The sequence below is a fragment of the Oryx dammah genome, unplaced genomic scaffold, assembly GCF_014754425.2.
Source record: "Oryx dammah isolate SB20612 unplaced genomic scaffold, SCBI_Odam_1.1 HiC_scaffold_25, whole genome shotgun sequence".
Taxonomy (NCBI): domain Eukaryota; kingdom Metazoa; phylum Chordata; class Mammalia; order Artiodactyla; family Bovidae; genus Oryx; species Oryx dammah.
The window spans coordinates 73,657,612-73,673,496 of record NW_024070209.1 but is presented as its reverse complement, the minus strand read 5'-3'; the positions used below and the strand labels follow the sequence as shown (position 1 = coordinate 73,673,496).

Sequence of the window (15,885 nt, the reverse complement as noted above, 5' to 3'; positions counted from 1 at the left end):
ATCCTAAACCTTTTTCACTAAGTATGACATCATTGCAGTCCTTGAAGCTTCTGCATGCATTAACTTACATAGCTCTGCGCCTCCACAGTAGTGATTTATGTATCAGTTGACAAATGAGCACTGTCTAAGGCAGAAATGTTCTCATTAGAAAATGGGCAGTAGACTAATAGGTTTTTTTTTCTCACCTTTAGTTGTGGGGACACTGTCTGACAAGCATACACTCTGCAGACACTAATGGTCCACAGATGCATTATTGACCATTTCCTAGGCATATAATTTTCTTCGTGCATTTGTGTTTTATAATTACTTAGGGAAAATTCACTTCTTTTCTTCAGACATGATGAATAGGCTGTTTCTCAGCCTGTGAATTTTAGTATGATTACCTTAATTTACCGGAAGCTATAAATGTCAGTACATCCTGCTTTCCTCCAAAGAGCTAGCAAGGAACAGAAAAGCCACTGATGGAATCAATAATTTTTGAAATAAAATTCTTTAGAATTAACATTAAAATGGGTGGAATTTTACCAGCAGCTTATTGTTTAAAAATTGATAGATAATCATAAAACATTTGGTGTTTTGTGGAACTTAGCAAAGACACAAAGACACACATAAAAAAGCAAATTCATATTATTTTCCTTTAGATGTGTTTATCTGTATCACTATATCATTCAGATATAAAGTTTCAAATTCTACTTACTTGGAGTTTATTCCGTACTCTTCTGCCTATTAACAGAAACTGGTTTAACATTGAGATCCTTGGTGTAACACCAGTCTAGACATGGGTGGTAAAGAAAGAAGTCTGTAAAACAGGCACTCGGAAAACATAATTATTGCCCTTGTATCTTGCTTCCTAGAAAAGACATGAAGCTATCTTCAAATCTGAGAAGACCATTGAAGTCTTCAAAAGCATTTTGTTTTCCAAATAAAAATATCTGGTTATACACTTCTGATTTCCTCTTAGTTTATAGCATATTGAAAGAGGCCAGAAGCTGAAACCTTGAGAAGTGACAGTAAGCAGTAGGACACTGAATAAAGGCTTTTGAATTTTAATGTGCATTTTTGACTTGATGGACATGGATTTGGATGGACTCCAGGAGTTGGTGATGGACAGGGAGGCCTGGCGTGCTGCAGTTCATGGGGTCACAAAGAGTCGGGAATGACTGAGCAACTGAACTGAAGTTGTTAGAAATGCTTTTCCATACCTACCCCCAGAAAATATAATTCACTAGGATGGGGTAAGGTCTGAGAGTCTCAATTTTCAGTGAAGACCAGGGAATTCTCTTGCAGATGGTCTCTGGACTACACTTCAAAAACCATTGGTATAGATGCAGTGAGTGTATGTCAAGTCGCTTCAATCACATCTGACTCTTTGCAACCCTATGGACTGTAGCCTGCCAGGCTCCTCTGTCCGTGGGATTCTCAGGCAAGAATACCAGAATAGTTTGCCGTGGCCTTCTCCAGGGAATCTTCCTGACCCAGGGATCAAACCCTCGTCTCTATGTCTCCTGCATTGAGGCGTCACCTGGGAAGCCCCATAAATACAGTAAAATCTACCAATAACAGCAATCTGAACTTGATCAGTTGACAGCACTAATAACCCATGTCCCCAATTATTCATTCATGAGATATTTACTGAGTGCCTGCGGCTGTGTATCACTTGTTAACTAGAGACAAGGAATAAATGAAACAAAATACTATCACTCCCCTCAAGTTTTAAGTCTAAGGATATATACCCAATCACAGTATAAGATATACCCAATCACAGTATAAGAATGTTACCTTTGAATCATTCATTCATTTGTTAATTTATTCCGTGAATATTTATTGAAGATTGATACATATGCAAGGGACTTGGCTTAAAAAGGATATTCTCTGTTTAAGAAGATAAAATAATGTAATAAATTTTAGAATTATTTTGATGATTAAATTGGTAAACTTCAGTTATCTGCAAGATTTACTTAAGTGGAAAACTCTCTTGGTTATTCAGATAATTGAAGCTTAACAACTCTGATACTGGGCCAGATAATTGTAACAAAATGAGGTATTTTTAGTTATTAAACCCTTTGGATAGAGTTCAGAGTGCATCTGAATGGTTCTTAGTTTTTATATATTGTAATAATATAAAGTCTTACATATAAGTTAAGAATGTAAATTCTTTTCTTTGGAATCCTGTATCTGATAATTTAGATAAAGAGTCCAGTCATATTATCCCCATATTCATGATCAGTGGATGTAATTGAGATTCTTTTTGAGTTAACAGTGTATTCAGTCAAGCTATACAGAACCAGCCCACGCCTGCACAGCCAGGAGTGTACAACAATATGAGCATCACCGTGTCCATGGCAGGTGGAAACACAAATGTTCAGAACATGAACCCAATGATGGGCCAGATGCAGATGAGCTCTTTGCAGATGCCAGGAATGAACACTGTGTGCCCTGAGCAGGTAAGTGGCACAGCTGGCACACTTGCTACCCATACACACACCCAGCTCTATATCACACCACATTGCAATTCATTATTCCAAAGAATATCAGTTATGTTCATACTTGGCCAAAGTAACCAAACTTCTTTTTCTTTCCCTATCTTTTGATAATTACTATTTATTAAGATAATTTTGACAGATCATGTAAAATTTAAGTCTCATGACATTTTATTGTTTTAGACTTATTATAAAATAATACATGTATAATACATTGATTGGAACGTACCCTTTCTATTCTGAACATATTTTCTTCATTTTTACCTTTCAATTCAACAAACTCAGTACTTACTATATACAAAGTTAGCTCTGTGGGAGACAGTATTAACAAGTTGGGAAGGTACAACCTGAGCAAAAGGTTAGTTGAATAATGGGACAAAACAGTTTTGTAGAAGATATATTTCTGTCAGATTAGGGGTATATACAATTAACCACAGAGGGTTTAAAAGAAAAAGGGTCTGATTAGGAAAGTCTTCACGGAAAATTTGCCTAAAGGAAGAAATAGAAAAGAATATTCAAGATGAAAAATCTAATGAATGTTAAGGGGATGTTTATATTCTATTTAGAGCAGAGTTTATGTAGTAAACTTTTTAGGAGGTGTTGCAGGCCATCTAAATGTCCAGTTAATCTTGGAGCCTCCTAAAGACTTTTAAGGAATGAATGATTAAGTTCAAAGTGATATTTAAGATCTTTGGGTAACTCTCTGTAATTACTATTCTATCAGCAACCACAAAGTAGACTATGGCGACTATACTGTAGCCATATAGCCATAATTTATAGTAAGTCGTAAAAACATGTAAACACTAATTACCTTTTCTTTAGAATTCCTTTTTGATTTGAATATATTTTTTTTTAATTCCCATTGTCCAGAGAAGTTAGCAGGGAAAAAAAAAACAAACAACCTAGTGATGTTATAACAGAATATAAGAACTAAATAGTATTGTTTCTTGTCCTTGTTATTATGTTATTGTTTTTCAGTTATTAGAGTTATTCATTGTCTCTTGTATATTAAGACAAAGTAATAAAAAATATAATGAATTAGGTAAAAGAATATTACATTTAAAATGTATTTCTTATATAGTTGGGTCTTGCTTTTTTATTCAGTTTAACAATCTCTGCCTTTTACCTAGAGTAGCTAGATCATTTATATTTAATGTGATTATTGATGTTGATATTGAAGATTTAAATCTCTCATCTTTTCTTTCTCCCATCTTGTCTTTTTTAGTGTAACTCCTTTGTTGCTTTATTAGCTATAAATAATTCCTGTTGTTTTAGTGGTTGCTTTAGAGTTTATAGTATACATCTTTGTCACCATCTGCCTTCAAATGCAATTATATCATCTCATATAAATACAAAAATCTCACATCAGTTTATTTCCATTTCTCCCTTCCTATGCTGTTGTTGTCATACATATCATGTCTGTCATGTCAGAACATTACCATATATATGTTATATACCCTACAATATGTTGTTAGTACTTTTTTACTGAAAAACTTAAAAATTATATTTTTTAAGGTTTAAGTAGGTAATTTTTATATTTCCTCATGTAGTTATTTCTGGTGTTCTTCATTCCTTGCTGTAGATCCATATTTCCATCTGGTATCATTCTCCTTCCACCAGAAGATCTTCATTTAACATTTTTTATAGTACAGGTCTGCTGGTGGGGAATTCTTTCAGCTTTCATGTGTCTGAAAAGATGTTGTTTCACCTTCATCTTTGAAAATTCTTTTCCCTGAATTCTAGGTTGGTAGTTTTCAGTACTTAAAGACATTGCTCCACTGTATTTCTGATAAGGTATCTGCTATCACTTTTATTTTTGTTCCTTTGGACATGATTGATCTTTTTCCCTTTCTAGGTACTTCTAAGAGTTACTCTCTTTATCACTGGTTTTAGATAATTTGATTATGACATGCCTCAATGTGATTTTATTCATAGTTCTCTGCTTGGGTTTGGGTTCAGTAATCTTCAGGTATATAATTTTCATCAAATCTGGAAAAGTATGGGCCATTATTTCTTCAGCTTTTTTTTTTTTTTTGTCACCACCCGCCTCCTCTCCTTCAGAGACTTTAATTACACATATTGTAGGCCATCTGAAGTTACCCCACAGCTGAATGATTCTCTGGGTTTGGAGATTTTAAGGGAATATGAGGCCAGTCATTTTTTTTCTATGTGTTTCATTTTGGATAACTTGTATTGCTATAATGTCAGATTCACTATTTTTTTCTTTTGCAATAGCTGATCTGTCAATTTTATCTAGTATATTTTTTATCTCAGACGTTGCTGTTTTCATCTCTAGAAGTTCACTTTGAACCCCTTTTATATCTTCCATATCTCTAACATGTTCAGTATTTCTGCTGTTTTCTTGAATATATGGAATATGGTTATTATAACTGTTAATAGTCTTGCTTGTCACTTCTAGCATCTGCATTATTTGGGAATTGGTTTCAGCTGACTGATTTTTTTTTCGCTAAATTATGGATCATTTTCTTGCTACTTTCTTTTTATTTCCATTAGGGTTTATCACGGTTTATTTAATGTAATCTCCTGCGCTACACAGTAAGACCTTGTTCTTTATCCATCCTATGCATAATGATTTGCATCTGCTGATCCCAGACTCCCAGTCCTTCTCTCCCCTACCCCCTTACCCTCTGAGCAACCACAAACCTATTCTCTACCAATCTATGTTCCCACCAACAGTGCAAGAGGGTTCTCTTTTCTCTGCACACCCTCTTCAGCATTTATTACTTGTAGACTGCTTAATGATGGCCATTCTGACCAGTGTGAGGTGGTACTTCATTGTAGTTGTTTTTTTGTTGTTTTTCTGGGGGGTTGGCTGCGGTATGTGGCATGCAGGATCTTAGTTCCCTGATCAGGGATCAAACTTATGCCCTCTGCAGTGGAAGAACAGAGTCTTAACCACTGGACTGCCAGGGAAGGCCCCTCATTGTAGTTTTGATTTGCGTTTTTCTCATCATCAGCATCGATGAACATCTTTTCATGTAACTGTTGGCCATCTGTATGTCTTCTTTGGAGAAACATCTGTTTAGGTCTTCTGCCCATTATTCGATTTGGTTATTTGGTTTTTGTTATTGACTTGTGTAAACTGTTTGTATATTTTGGAAATTAAGCCTTTGTCAATTACATCATTTGCAGACATTTTTCTTCCAGTCCATAGGTTGTCTTTTAATTTTGTTTATAGTTTCCTTTACTGTACAAAAACTTACAATTTGATTAACTCCTGTTTGTTTATTTTTGCTTTTATTTCTATTATCTTGGAAGACTGACCTAAGAAAACATTGGTATGATTATGTCAGAGTCTGCTACTTTGCACACCGGGTAATTTTTTATTGGGTGCCAGACATGCGAATTTTACCTTGTTTCAGTTCAGTTCAGTTAGTCAGTTCAGTTGCTCAGTCGTGTCCGACTCTTTGCAACCCCATGAATTGCAGCACGCCAGGCCTCCTTGTCCATTACCAACTCCTGGAGTTCACTCAAACTCATGTCCATCGAGTCGGTGATGCCATCCAGCCATCTCATCCTCTATCGTCCCCTTCTCCTCCTGCCCCCAATCCCTCCCAGCATCAGAGTCTTTTCCAATGAGTTAACTCTTCGCATGAGGTGGCCAAAGTATTGGAGTTTCAGCTTTAGCATCAGTCCTTCCAAAGAACACTCAGGACTGATCTCTTTTAGCATGGACTGGTTGGATGTCCTTGCAGTCCAAGGGACTCTCAAGAGTCTTCTCCAACACCACAGTTCACAAGCATTGATTCTTCGGCACTCAGCTTTCTTCACAGTCCAACTCTCACATCCATACATGACCACTGGAAAAACCATAGCCTTGACTAGATGGACCTTTGTTGGCAAAGTAATGTCTCTGCTTTTGAATATGCTATCTAGATTGGTCATAAATTTTCTTCCAAGGAGTAAGCGTCTTTTAATTTAATGGCTGCAGTCACCATCTGCAGTGATTTTGGAGCCCCAAAAAATAAAGTCTGACACTATTTCCACTGTTACCCCATCTATTTCCCATGAAGGGATGGGGCCAGATGCCATGATCTTCGTTTCCTGAATGTTGAGCTTTAAGCCAACTTTTTCACTCTCCTGTTTCACTTTCATCAAGAGGCTTTTGAGTTCCTCTTCACTTTCTGCCATAAGGGTGGTGTCATCTGCATATCTGAGGTGATTGATATTTCTCCCAGCAATCTTGATTCCAGCTTGTGTTTCTTCCAGTCCAGCGTTTCTCATGATGTACTCTGCATGTAAGTTAAATAAGCAGGGTGACAATATACAGCCTTGACATACTCCTTTTCCTATTTGGAACCAGTCTGTTGTTCCATGTCCAGTTCTAACTGTTGCTTCCTGACCTGCATACAGGTTTCTCAAGAGGCAGGTCAGGTGGTCTGGTATTCCCATCTCTTTCAGAATTTTCCACAATTTATTGTGATCCACAGTCAATGGCTTTGGCATAGTCAATAAAGCAGAAATAGATGTTTTTCTGGAACTCTCTTGCTTTTTCGATGATCCAGTGGATGTTGGCAATTTGATCTCTGGTTCCTCTGCCTTTTCTAAAGCCAGCTTGAACATCAGGAAGTTCACAGTTCACGTATTGCTGAAGCCTGGCTTGGAGAATTTTGAGCATTACCTTACTAGCATGTGAGATGAGTGCAATTGTGCGGTAGTTTGAGCATTCTTTGGCATTGCCTTTCTTTGGAATTGTAATGAAAACTGACCTTTTCCAGTCCTATGGCCACTGCTGAGTCTTCCAAATTTGCTGGCATATTGAGTGCAGCACTTTCACAGCATCATCTTTCAGGATTTGAAATAGCTCAACTGGAATTCCATCACCTCCACTAGCTTTGTTCATAGTGATGCTTTCTAAGGCCCACTTGACTTCACATTCCAGGACGTCTGGCTCTAGGTGAGTGATCATACCATCATGATTATCTTGGTCCTGAAGATCTTTTTCGTACAGTTCTTTCTGTGTATTCTTGCCACTTCTTCTTAATATCTTCTGCTTCTGTTAGGTCCATTACCATTTCTGTCCTTTATTGAGCCCATCTTTGCATGAAATGTTCCCTTGGTATCTCTAATTTTCTTGAAGAGATCTCTAGTCTTTCCCATTCTGTTGTTTTCCTCTATTTCTTTGCGCTGCTAGGATGCCTGGGGTAGTTTACCTTGTTTATGTTCCTATAAATATTGAGGTTTGTTTTGGGAAATGTTTAAATTACCTGGAAATAAATACTTTGAATTTTTTTCAGGTCTTGCTTTTTTGTTTAGTAGAACTAGAACAGTATTTAGTATAGGGTAATTTTACCCTACCACTGCAGCAAAACCATTCTAGTACACTACCTGATACTACCTGAATTATGATGTTTTTCATTCTGGCTGGTGGGATCAGAACCTATTCCCAACTCTGTGTGATCTTTGAGAATTATTCCATGTACATCTTTTCAGATGAATCTTTCCTCTGCTTTGGGTAGTTCCCTAAGATCCATTAATCATTAATGGATCCATTAATCAACTGATCAGTACTAAACTGCAGACTTGTGGGGACTCTCTGCAGATCTTTAGGGTTTTCTCTCTGTGTACTCTCTCATCTGATATTCTGCTCTATAAGTTCTAGCTATATCCTCTCATCTCAGTGAGACTGCCAGGCATTGTCTGGTTCCTTATCCTCGTACTGTCCTCAAATTCTCTTTAGGCAGTAGGCGGGGATCATGGTAGGACTCACCTCAATTGTTTCCCAGTCCTTAGGAACAACTTTCCTTCATTGCCTTTGTCCAGGGTCTTGAATGTGTTCGTTTCACACATTTTTGTCCAATTTTTTAGTTGATTCAGGCAGAGGATAAATCTGATCCCTGTTACTGAATCTTGCCTGGCAGTGGAAGTGTTTTGCTAATTAACTTTTGTGAGTGTTGAATTAACTTATTAAAGTTATCATATATAAGAATATAAAGAAGAGTATACAACTAGATGAATTTCATACTCTGAACACACCTTTATAACTGTCACCTTGATCAAGAAACAGAACATTACCAGCAGCACCCCAGAGGTTCTCCCCTTACACACTCCCTTACATCTCTCTCTCCTCCTATGAAGGGAACCACTGTCCTGACTTCTGACAACACAGTAAATTGCTAAGCTTGTTATTCCTGCTCTCTTCCATTACTTTTCTGTCAGTGAGATTGTTCCTCATTGAGGAATTTGGTCTTCAGCTTAAACAACTAGCTTATAATTTGGTCTTATACTTCCTTTAATAGATAAATGATCCAGCACTGAGACACACAGGCCTCTACTGCAACCAGCTCTCATCCACTGACCTTCTCAAAACAGAAGCAGATGGAACCCAGGTCAGTAAGACAATTCTAAGCCCAGAGCTGTCAAATTTTATCTAGATACACAGGAAACTTTGTATAGCATCATGGTTGAGAGCCGGACCTTGAAAGTCAGAACTGGGTGTGAGTCCTGGCTCTGCTGTTAGCCATGTCATCCTAGGGGTGTTAGGGAACTTTCCTGAGTTGCTGTGTAACCAGCAGAACTAATCTGCTCATAGGATTATGAGAGGGTTAAATGAGTTACGCTTTCAGAATGTTTAATCAATATTAAATGTCAGGATAAGGGATCACAAATGGTGACCACTAATTGCTATTTGTAAGTAAACACAGTGCTAAAACTTGTGTGTAATCCAAATACCTCAAAAGAGCTCAATAAATTCAGGCAAAACAGAATGCATGTTGTGGACTCTGCCTCTTTTTAGAAGTTTGTTTCAGAGCAATACAAATAACAGGGGTGGCCACTTTCCTGTATTAACATAAATTAAGATTTTTGAAAAGTATATAGGCCTTATGCGAAGGTGGAGGAAACATGAACAAAGAAACATGAGCCATGTTTGCTCTTGAGGTGAACTGTGGTAAGATGTGAGGAAAGAAAGCTGTGATTTGCCAGGCATTGTGTTAGGCACTGTGGGCTTCGTCTCATGTAAGCATCACTATAACTCTATGAAGGAGTCAGTTTTCCTTTTTTCTCACATAGATGAAGAAACAGAACCTGAGGAGATTTGACTGTGTAAGTCACAGGAAAGAAAGTGGCAGAGCTGAGGTTCAAACCCAGGTCTTTCCAACACCAAAGTTCATGCACTTTCTGCCATACCACTTAGGATCTGATAAAACATACAGACATATGCACATGAATTATTACATAACCAAAGAAGGCAAATGCAAATTGATTACAAGTAACAAGACCCATAAGCATTCAAAGAAAGGAGACGTTGTGGAGATGGTCAGAAGAGCATTTATATGGGAGATGAGACTGAACTGGGCCTTGAAGGACAGTTAGCAGGGCAAGTGAGTAGAAAGGTATTGTGGGTTTTGGAGGCTGGGGAAAGAGGTGAGCTTGAAAGTCCAGGGGATTGGAAGTTAGAGGGCACAGAGACAGGGAAACAGTAATATCACATAGTCCTGGGAACCCATCCAATAAGAATAAAGGCTTTGTAATAAGAATTCATTGGAACTAAAAATGGGAGAGTAGGTTGGGGCAAATTTTCAAGGGCCTTGAATGCTAAACTCCAAGGGATTCAAATTCAGTCCTGCGAGTGGGGCATCATTCCTGAAGGGGAACAGTGATGAGAGACCTAGTTTAGGCTTCATCTTAAGGGGGAGAAGGGGAAGAGGAAGAGCACTGGGCAGCCAGCTCTGAAAGAGGAAAACCCGTTAGGGAACTGTGTTCATAGTTGGAGCCTCAGGAAATAGGATCTGAGTCCTGTGTGCTGTGTGAAGAGAGGCTTTTGTGCTGGGGGAATTGAGGTCTTCATTCACTAGAAGTTTTTTAAAAATCTCATACTTACAGAGACATATACTGGGGTAACTCAACAAATTACTTAAGACAAAACACCTGAGTTTCAAAGTTCCTAAGTCCTGGGACAGTATTTGAATTGAAGTAGAAACTTCGTCAGAAGATCTTAAGAGGCTGGGACTCAGCTCTCACATTACCCCTCTCACCTGGCAAATCTAAGCTTTGTTTGTGTATTGCTTTGCCTGTCTGTGAAGGTATAGCAGTATCAGAAGTCCTTTGAGATCTGGTCTGAGGCACCATGATTACGTAATAATTCAAAAAGGCTGAAATATGTACTTTTGGGAGTTTGGTTTAATTTTTTCAATTTTTAAAAGTTCTAAGTAGGTGATCTTTTTTAATATAACATTCTTTTTAAAGGAGCAGAATTTTCTCACATTTGTTTTATCATGCCTTTATCAACAATTTTTTTGAGTTTAGAGGCACAAACACCTTATGTATTTCATATGTTGAAACATATAAACAAAATTCTGTGTTATTTTTTTTTAATCAGCCATTGCCTAAATGCACTGTAGTTTGTGTTTATGTTAAATCTCAGTAGCAAAATCTTCTTTCTATAGTGGCTCATCATGAAATCTCTATTTGCTCTAATGTTTTTGTACTTGCCAGACGAAAGCTGGGGAGTGAGTTAGATAGAAGTATAAAGATAATTGTACAGAAAAGGAGAAAGGAAAGAAATAGGAGAGAAGGACTAGGGGAGGATTCAAGGCTCTCTGCATTCGGAGAGCTGGGATGGGGAAAAGGAGAGAACAGGAACACAGGGGAATTGTTAACACAGAGACAGATGAAGGCCAAGGTTGGAGCTCTAGAGGGAGAAGAGTAGGAATGAGAAATTACAGAGAACAATGGTGGGTGGAGGGCACAGAGGCAGCTACAAAACAGACTCAGAGAGCTAGTGTATGTTAGGTACACAAGAAAGAGCCCCGAAAAAGAAGAAAGCCAAATGGGAGCCTATAGGAACAAGAAGCAAAGTTTGGGAAACTGGGGGAGAGAGGAGGATGAGGAGAGAAATGACACTAATGTACATAGAGATTTAATTTATCAGACACAAAAACACTTGGCTCAGAAACCATCAGTGTTATCCAAGAGAGTGGAGTAGAGGTGAAAATGCATCAGGTGAATCGTGAGGAGAAAACATCAGGCATTAGACTGATGAAGAAATTGGATAGTTAGGAGATTTGACAGTTGGCCTGTTAAGGTTGATGGAAAGCAGCTTTTATTCAGTTAGGATAGAAAAGTTTTCAGAAATGCTGAGTATGATTGGCATGAATTTAGTAATGAAAGACCCCCCAAAAAAATCTTATCACTAATCTAAAATACTTCCTGAACCTATTAAACACGCACAAGTTTGCCAATTGCAGAGACAAATAGACGCTTTGGATGCCTTAGAAGGCATCTCTACTGTTGGTCTGGAACATTCACAAGTGTGATACTGGCCTCATCAGTTCTACAAACGACTTTCTAATAATAAGGCTGGTTGGTGAAGACTAACTCTGGCTTTGTTTTCCTGATAGAAAATGTTAAAACTATGTAACCTTAGACTTTTCAAAGGAATACGTGCATTATTACTGAAAGTATTAAGCTCTTACGGAAAAACCGGAATGAACTTTTTGGCCAACCTGATAGTTAAAGGGAAAATTCACACTGTTCTCAGCTAGTAGTTTAGTGTTATTTTCAGCTCATGCATTTGGATGGACTATCAGGAAAAATAAGTTAAGTATAAAATTGTTCTACTAATATTTTGCTGTAATTCTAAAGGTAATATGTAAAGAAGCTATGTAATAGTATATTAGATACTACACAAATCCTCTGGACATTAATTTTAGTAATACTCATGTCCTGTTACTGAGTTGTGGTGGTTTTTATTTTGCTAATACTGGGTTAAAGCCCTTAATTTTCTAACATCATAAAGATTTTTTTTTACCCTCCTAAAGTCATCCATGGAATGCTTTTATAACCAGTTTTCCAAATAATATGCCTATTTTTTAAACCCACCACTGGATACCCAGACTGAAACTGGGCTTTTCCCAATCTTGGCAATATTAGCAATGATGCTCATTTTCAGTATTGATGGCAACCCTGTAGGAGGCTTGACCATTCCAATTTTGATTTTATTTTTAAAGTGTGAACTTTCCAGAACCCTGAGCAAAATGAGTGCAGCGATTTTCTTTTTGTAGGACAAGAAGACAGAAGAGTTCTTCTCTGTGGTGACTACAGACTAGAGGAATGCTCTAGTGAGTTTCCACTTCAAGTAGTACCCACTCATAAGCCGGGGGGGCAGACCCTTCTGTCTAAACACATCTTTTATTTGTGTTCCAGCAGGTGCAACAGGTTCAGGTGTTTGCTGACGTCCAGTGTACAGTGAATCTGGTAGGCGGGGACCCTTACCTGAACCAGCCTGGTCCACTGGGAGCTCAAAAACCCACGGCAGGACCACAGACCCCCCAGGCCCAGCAGAAGAGCCTCCTTCAGCAGCTACTGACTGAATAACCACTTTTAAAGGAATGTGAAATTTAAATAATAGACCTACAGAGATATACAAATATATTATATATTTTTCTGAGATTTTTGATATCTCAATCTGCAGCCATTCTTCAGGTCCTAGCATTTGGAGCAAAAAAAAAAAAAGAAAAAAAAAAAAAGAAAAAAGTTCACTTTTGTTGGGAGATTGAGAGATGTTTTTGTTTCTTTCTTTGTAAAGGCCTTGGATATTGATAAAATAACAAGGCAGAACAGTTGGACAATCTCTCTCTTGAGCCAAATTTAATTATTCTTATTTTTGTAATCAGTCATTGGCTTCTTATCTGGATGAAGACTTTTGGAGGAGAAGCAGAAGGACAAGTTCTAAGGGGAAGATGCAGCCCCACTTCAGCTGGCTCAGTCCTGACCCTGCCAGGAAGAAGGGCCCGGTGGGGCTTGGCCTGTGTCCGTGCACCAAAGGCTGTCACACGTCTCTGAATCAGCAGCCCTCCCCTTCCCAACCAGGCAGCTTGTGTGTACAATCAGCTTCTTCTAGCAACTCTGTATCTGTTGGCTTCGAGAGAATATTTTGCCTCCACATATGTACCCCTTCTCCTTTTTTAAAAGATGGATTTAAACCAAGATGCCTCCAGGAATGAGGACGAAATGAGTATATTCACAGAGGAATCCAAAAAAAATACAATTTTGGGGGAAAATGCAATAATTTTTGATGAGATGGGTGAAGGACAAGAAGTGAGTTATGTCAATTATTGTAGATACAATTCTCTGATTTAAATCTGGAAGAAAAAAAAGGCAGCCTGTTCTTTCTGCTTTTATTGTATTAACAGCTGAGGTTAGCTAAAGTTATTTAAAATAAAATTAAATTTATGATTCAAGTAGCTTATTTTTCCCTTTAAATCTCACTGTACATATATATGATTTTTTGTAGAAATTGATTTTCTTCTGTTTAATTTTATGGTTTTTATTATCATACTCTTGATTTTTCTAAATTTCTGTGTGTGGAAATATAACAGTGATTGAATTGCAGTTACCTTTGGCTAGTAATATTTCATTATTTTAATAACCATGACGCCACGTATGGATTTACTTTGGGTTTCGAATCAAAATGTCACTGCCAGAAAGAGCCGTTCCAGATGAGCCTAGCGCCTCCTGCTGCGGCGTGTCCCTGGGATCAGCTGACTTGAGAGTGGTGCAAGGAATTCTCACCAGAAGTACACAGACCACTTGTACAGAGAAAAAAGTAATACTCAAAGGAAAAATCTTCATTTTTTTTTTTTAGATTGACTTTGGGAATTTGAATTCTCATCAGTGCAAATATAAATCTCTCTATCCTGCTCCGAGGCTAATTGGTACCATATCTTCCCTTTGTGTCTTGTCACTATACCACGTCTTGTCTCATCCTGGCCTCTGAGTCAAGGACCCAGTGAACTGACTTTCTAGTTCTCGAAGTTCCAACTGAAAGGCCAGGAAAGCCTGAGAAAGGGATTGTGGAAGAAGCAAAGATAGACCCCCCCTCCCTCGCCTTTACTGCCCGCCCTGGGCCTGTGAACGATGACAACATCTGACATTGTGCACCAGCTACCTCTGCTTCCATGGCAGAGAAAAGGCCATAAGAACTAACAATGGAAGAGGAGCACGGACTCAGACATCAAGGAAGAAGCCATTTTCCCAGGTCCTCTTTTCTGCATCTCATCACCCTTAGTTACAAGTAACATTGAACAGCATCTATTCAGAACCTATACTGAATAAAAAGATTTATAGAAGGGCTCAAGTGGGTAGCAACTATGAAACAGAAACAGGACACTCAGTTACAAACATTCTTTTAGTTTTTCAGAAAAATGCATCCCTGCTTTCATTCATTCCCAGCTTGAAAGCCCAGCCATATTACTCTGTTCCCTCTCAAACTGTTCTAGGAGGTCATTTGTTTTGTTTGTGATACTTAGACGTGCAGACTTCAGGAAGTTCACCTTTAACTTCAGCATTCCAGATGAAGTTTCCTGACTCAGTGCTTTTTGCATAAGGAACTAAAAAACAAAACAAAAACGGTAAGGAAAATTGGAGATGCTAACATCCTCCCCCATCCCAACTGCACCTTAAAGTATGCATGTCACCTTCAAGGTTTTATAATTGCACTGTTTGTTTTATGTATGTACAGATTAAAATTATTGCTACATTTGAGGAAAATAAAATTGCTTGCTTCTATGTAATTCCTGTCATTCCACAGGAAATTCACTTTTCCAGCTACTGAATCTATGAGTTGCCTCTTCTTTTACAGGGAGGAAAAGAAGCTTACATCGTGCAGAAATTGTCAAAACCCAAAATGACTAATGATAATTAAAGGATAATAAAAAATGATCCCTGAAGCCAAAGTTCCTCAGAGTCACCCTAATAAGAACCAGCCCAGTGAAATTTGAGAAGGTCCCAATGATAGGAGGCTGTGAGGAAGTTCTAACTCTGGCCACTTGTCTGATGATTAAGTGCTGTGGTCCTGCTGTTTCTTGACCCAGGAAATCTGGTCCAAGCAGCACTGCCTGGCCACAAGATAATCTCCTTCTCACAGTCACTGGTGTTTACAGACAGACCATTATTATTACACAGATTTTGAAGCTTACTTGAGGCTCCTTCTTGGCAAAGCATTTTATGAAAATCAGGCCCTATTTCTTGTTTGTGTGTTTTTAAGGCAACCAGATTTACCAACACTTGGCCACCCAGAGCCAGTGGGGTAAGGAGGGTACACAAATGTGATTTTAGAGGGGATCTGTCACACACATACTCTCACACATAACCACACACAGATTTTGTAGCTGTTATCTGAAGTCATACTTTTGGAGGAGAAAAGCCTTTTTTCCAAAAGTCAGGATAAGGTGAAAAAAAAAGATATTTCTCTTAGATGAAGCTGAACATTGATTTAAATTTATCTTAAGGTAGGGGTGGGAAGGCATTAGAAAAGCAAATAGTAACAACTGAGGAAAAAGTGCAGTTGATATAGAAGAATTTCGTCTTGCCTAAACAAAGTATCGTTTTGCCTAAGGTAGTTTCCTCACTTGGAAACTGTCTCCTGGGCCCTCCCAATCAA

General features: G+C 38.2%; 1 protein-coding gene across 8 annotated transcripts in view; it reads left to right on the top strand.

Annotated features, from left to right (window-relative positions):
• NCOA1 (nuclear receptor coactivator 1) overlaps positions 1–15,049 on the top strand; it is a 220,965-nt gene extending 205,916 nt beyond the window's left edge. For 4 of the 8 annotated variants that reach the window (XM_040224482.1, XM_040224481.1, XM_040224478.1 and 1 more), the window contains 3 exons: positions 2,261–2,444; positions 8,741–8,830; positions 12,648–12,942. In XM_040224482.1, the coding sequence (XP_040080416.1) occupies positions 2,261–2,444; positions 8,741–8,830; positions 12,648–12,818 (445 nt within the window). In that variant the 3' untranslated portion in view covers positions 12,819–12,942. Of the gene's footprint in view, positions 1–2,260; positions 2,445–8,740; positions 8,831–12,505; positions 12,563–12,647 lie in introns of all 8 variants that reach the window. The other 4 variants (XM_040224484.1, XM_040224486.1, XM_040224480.1 and 1 more) reach the window with 4 other exon arrangements.
• Positions 15,050–15,885: the final 836 nt, after the last annotated feature.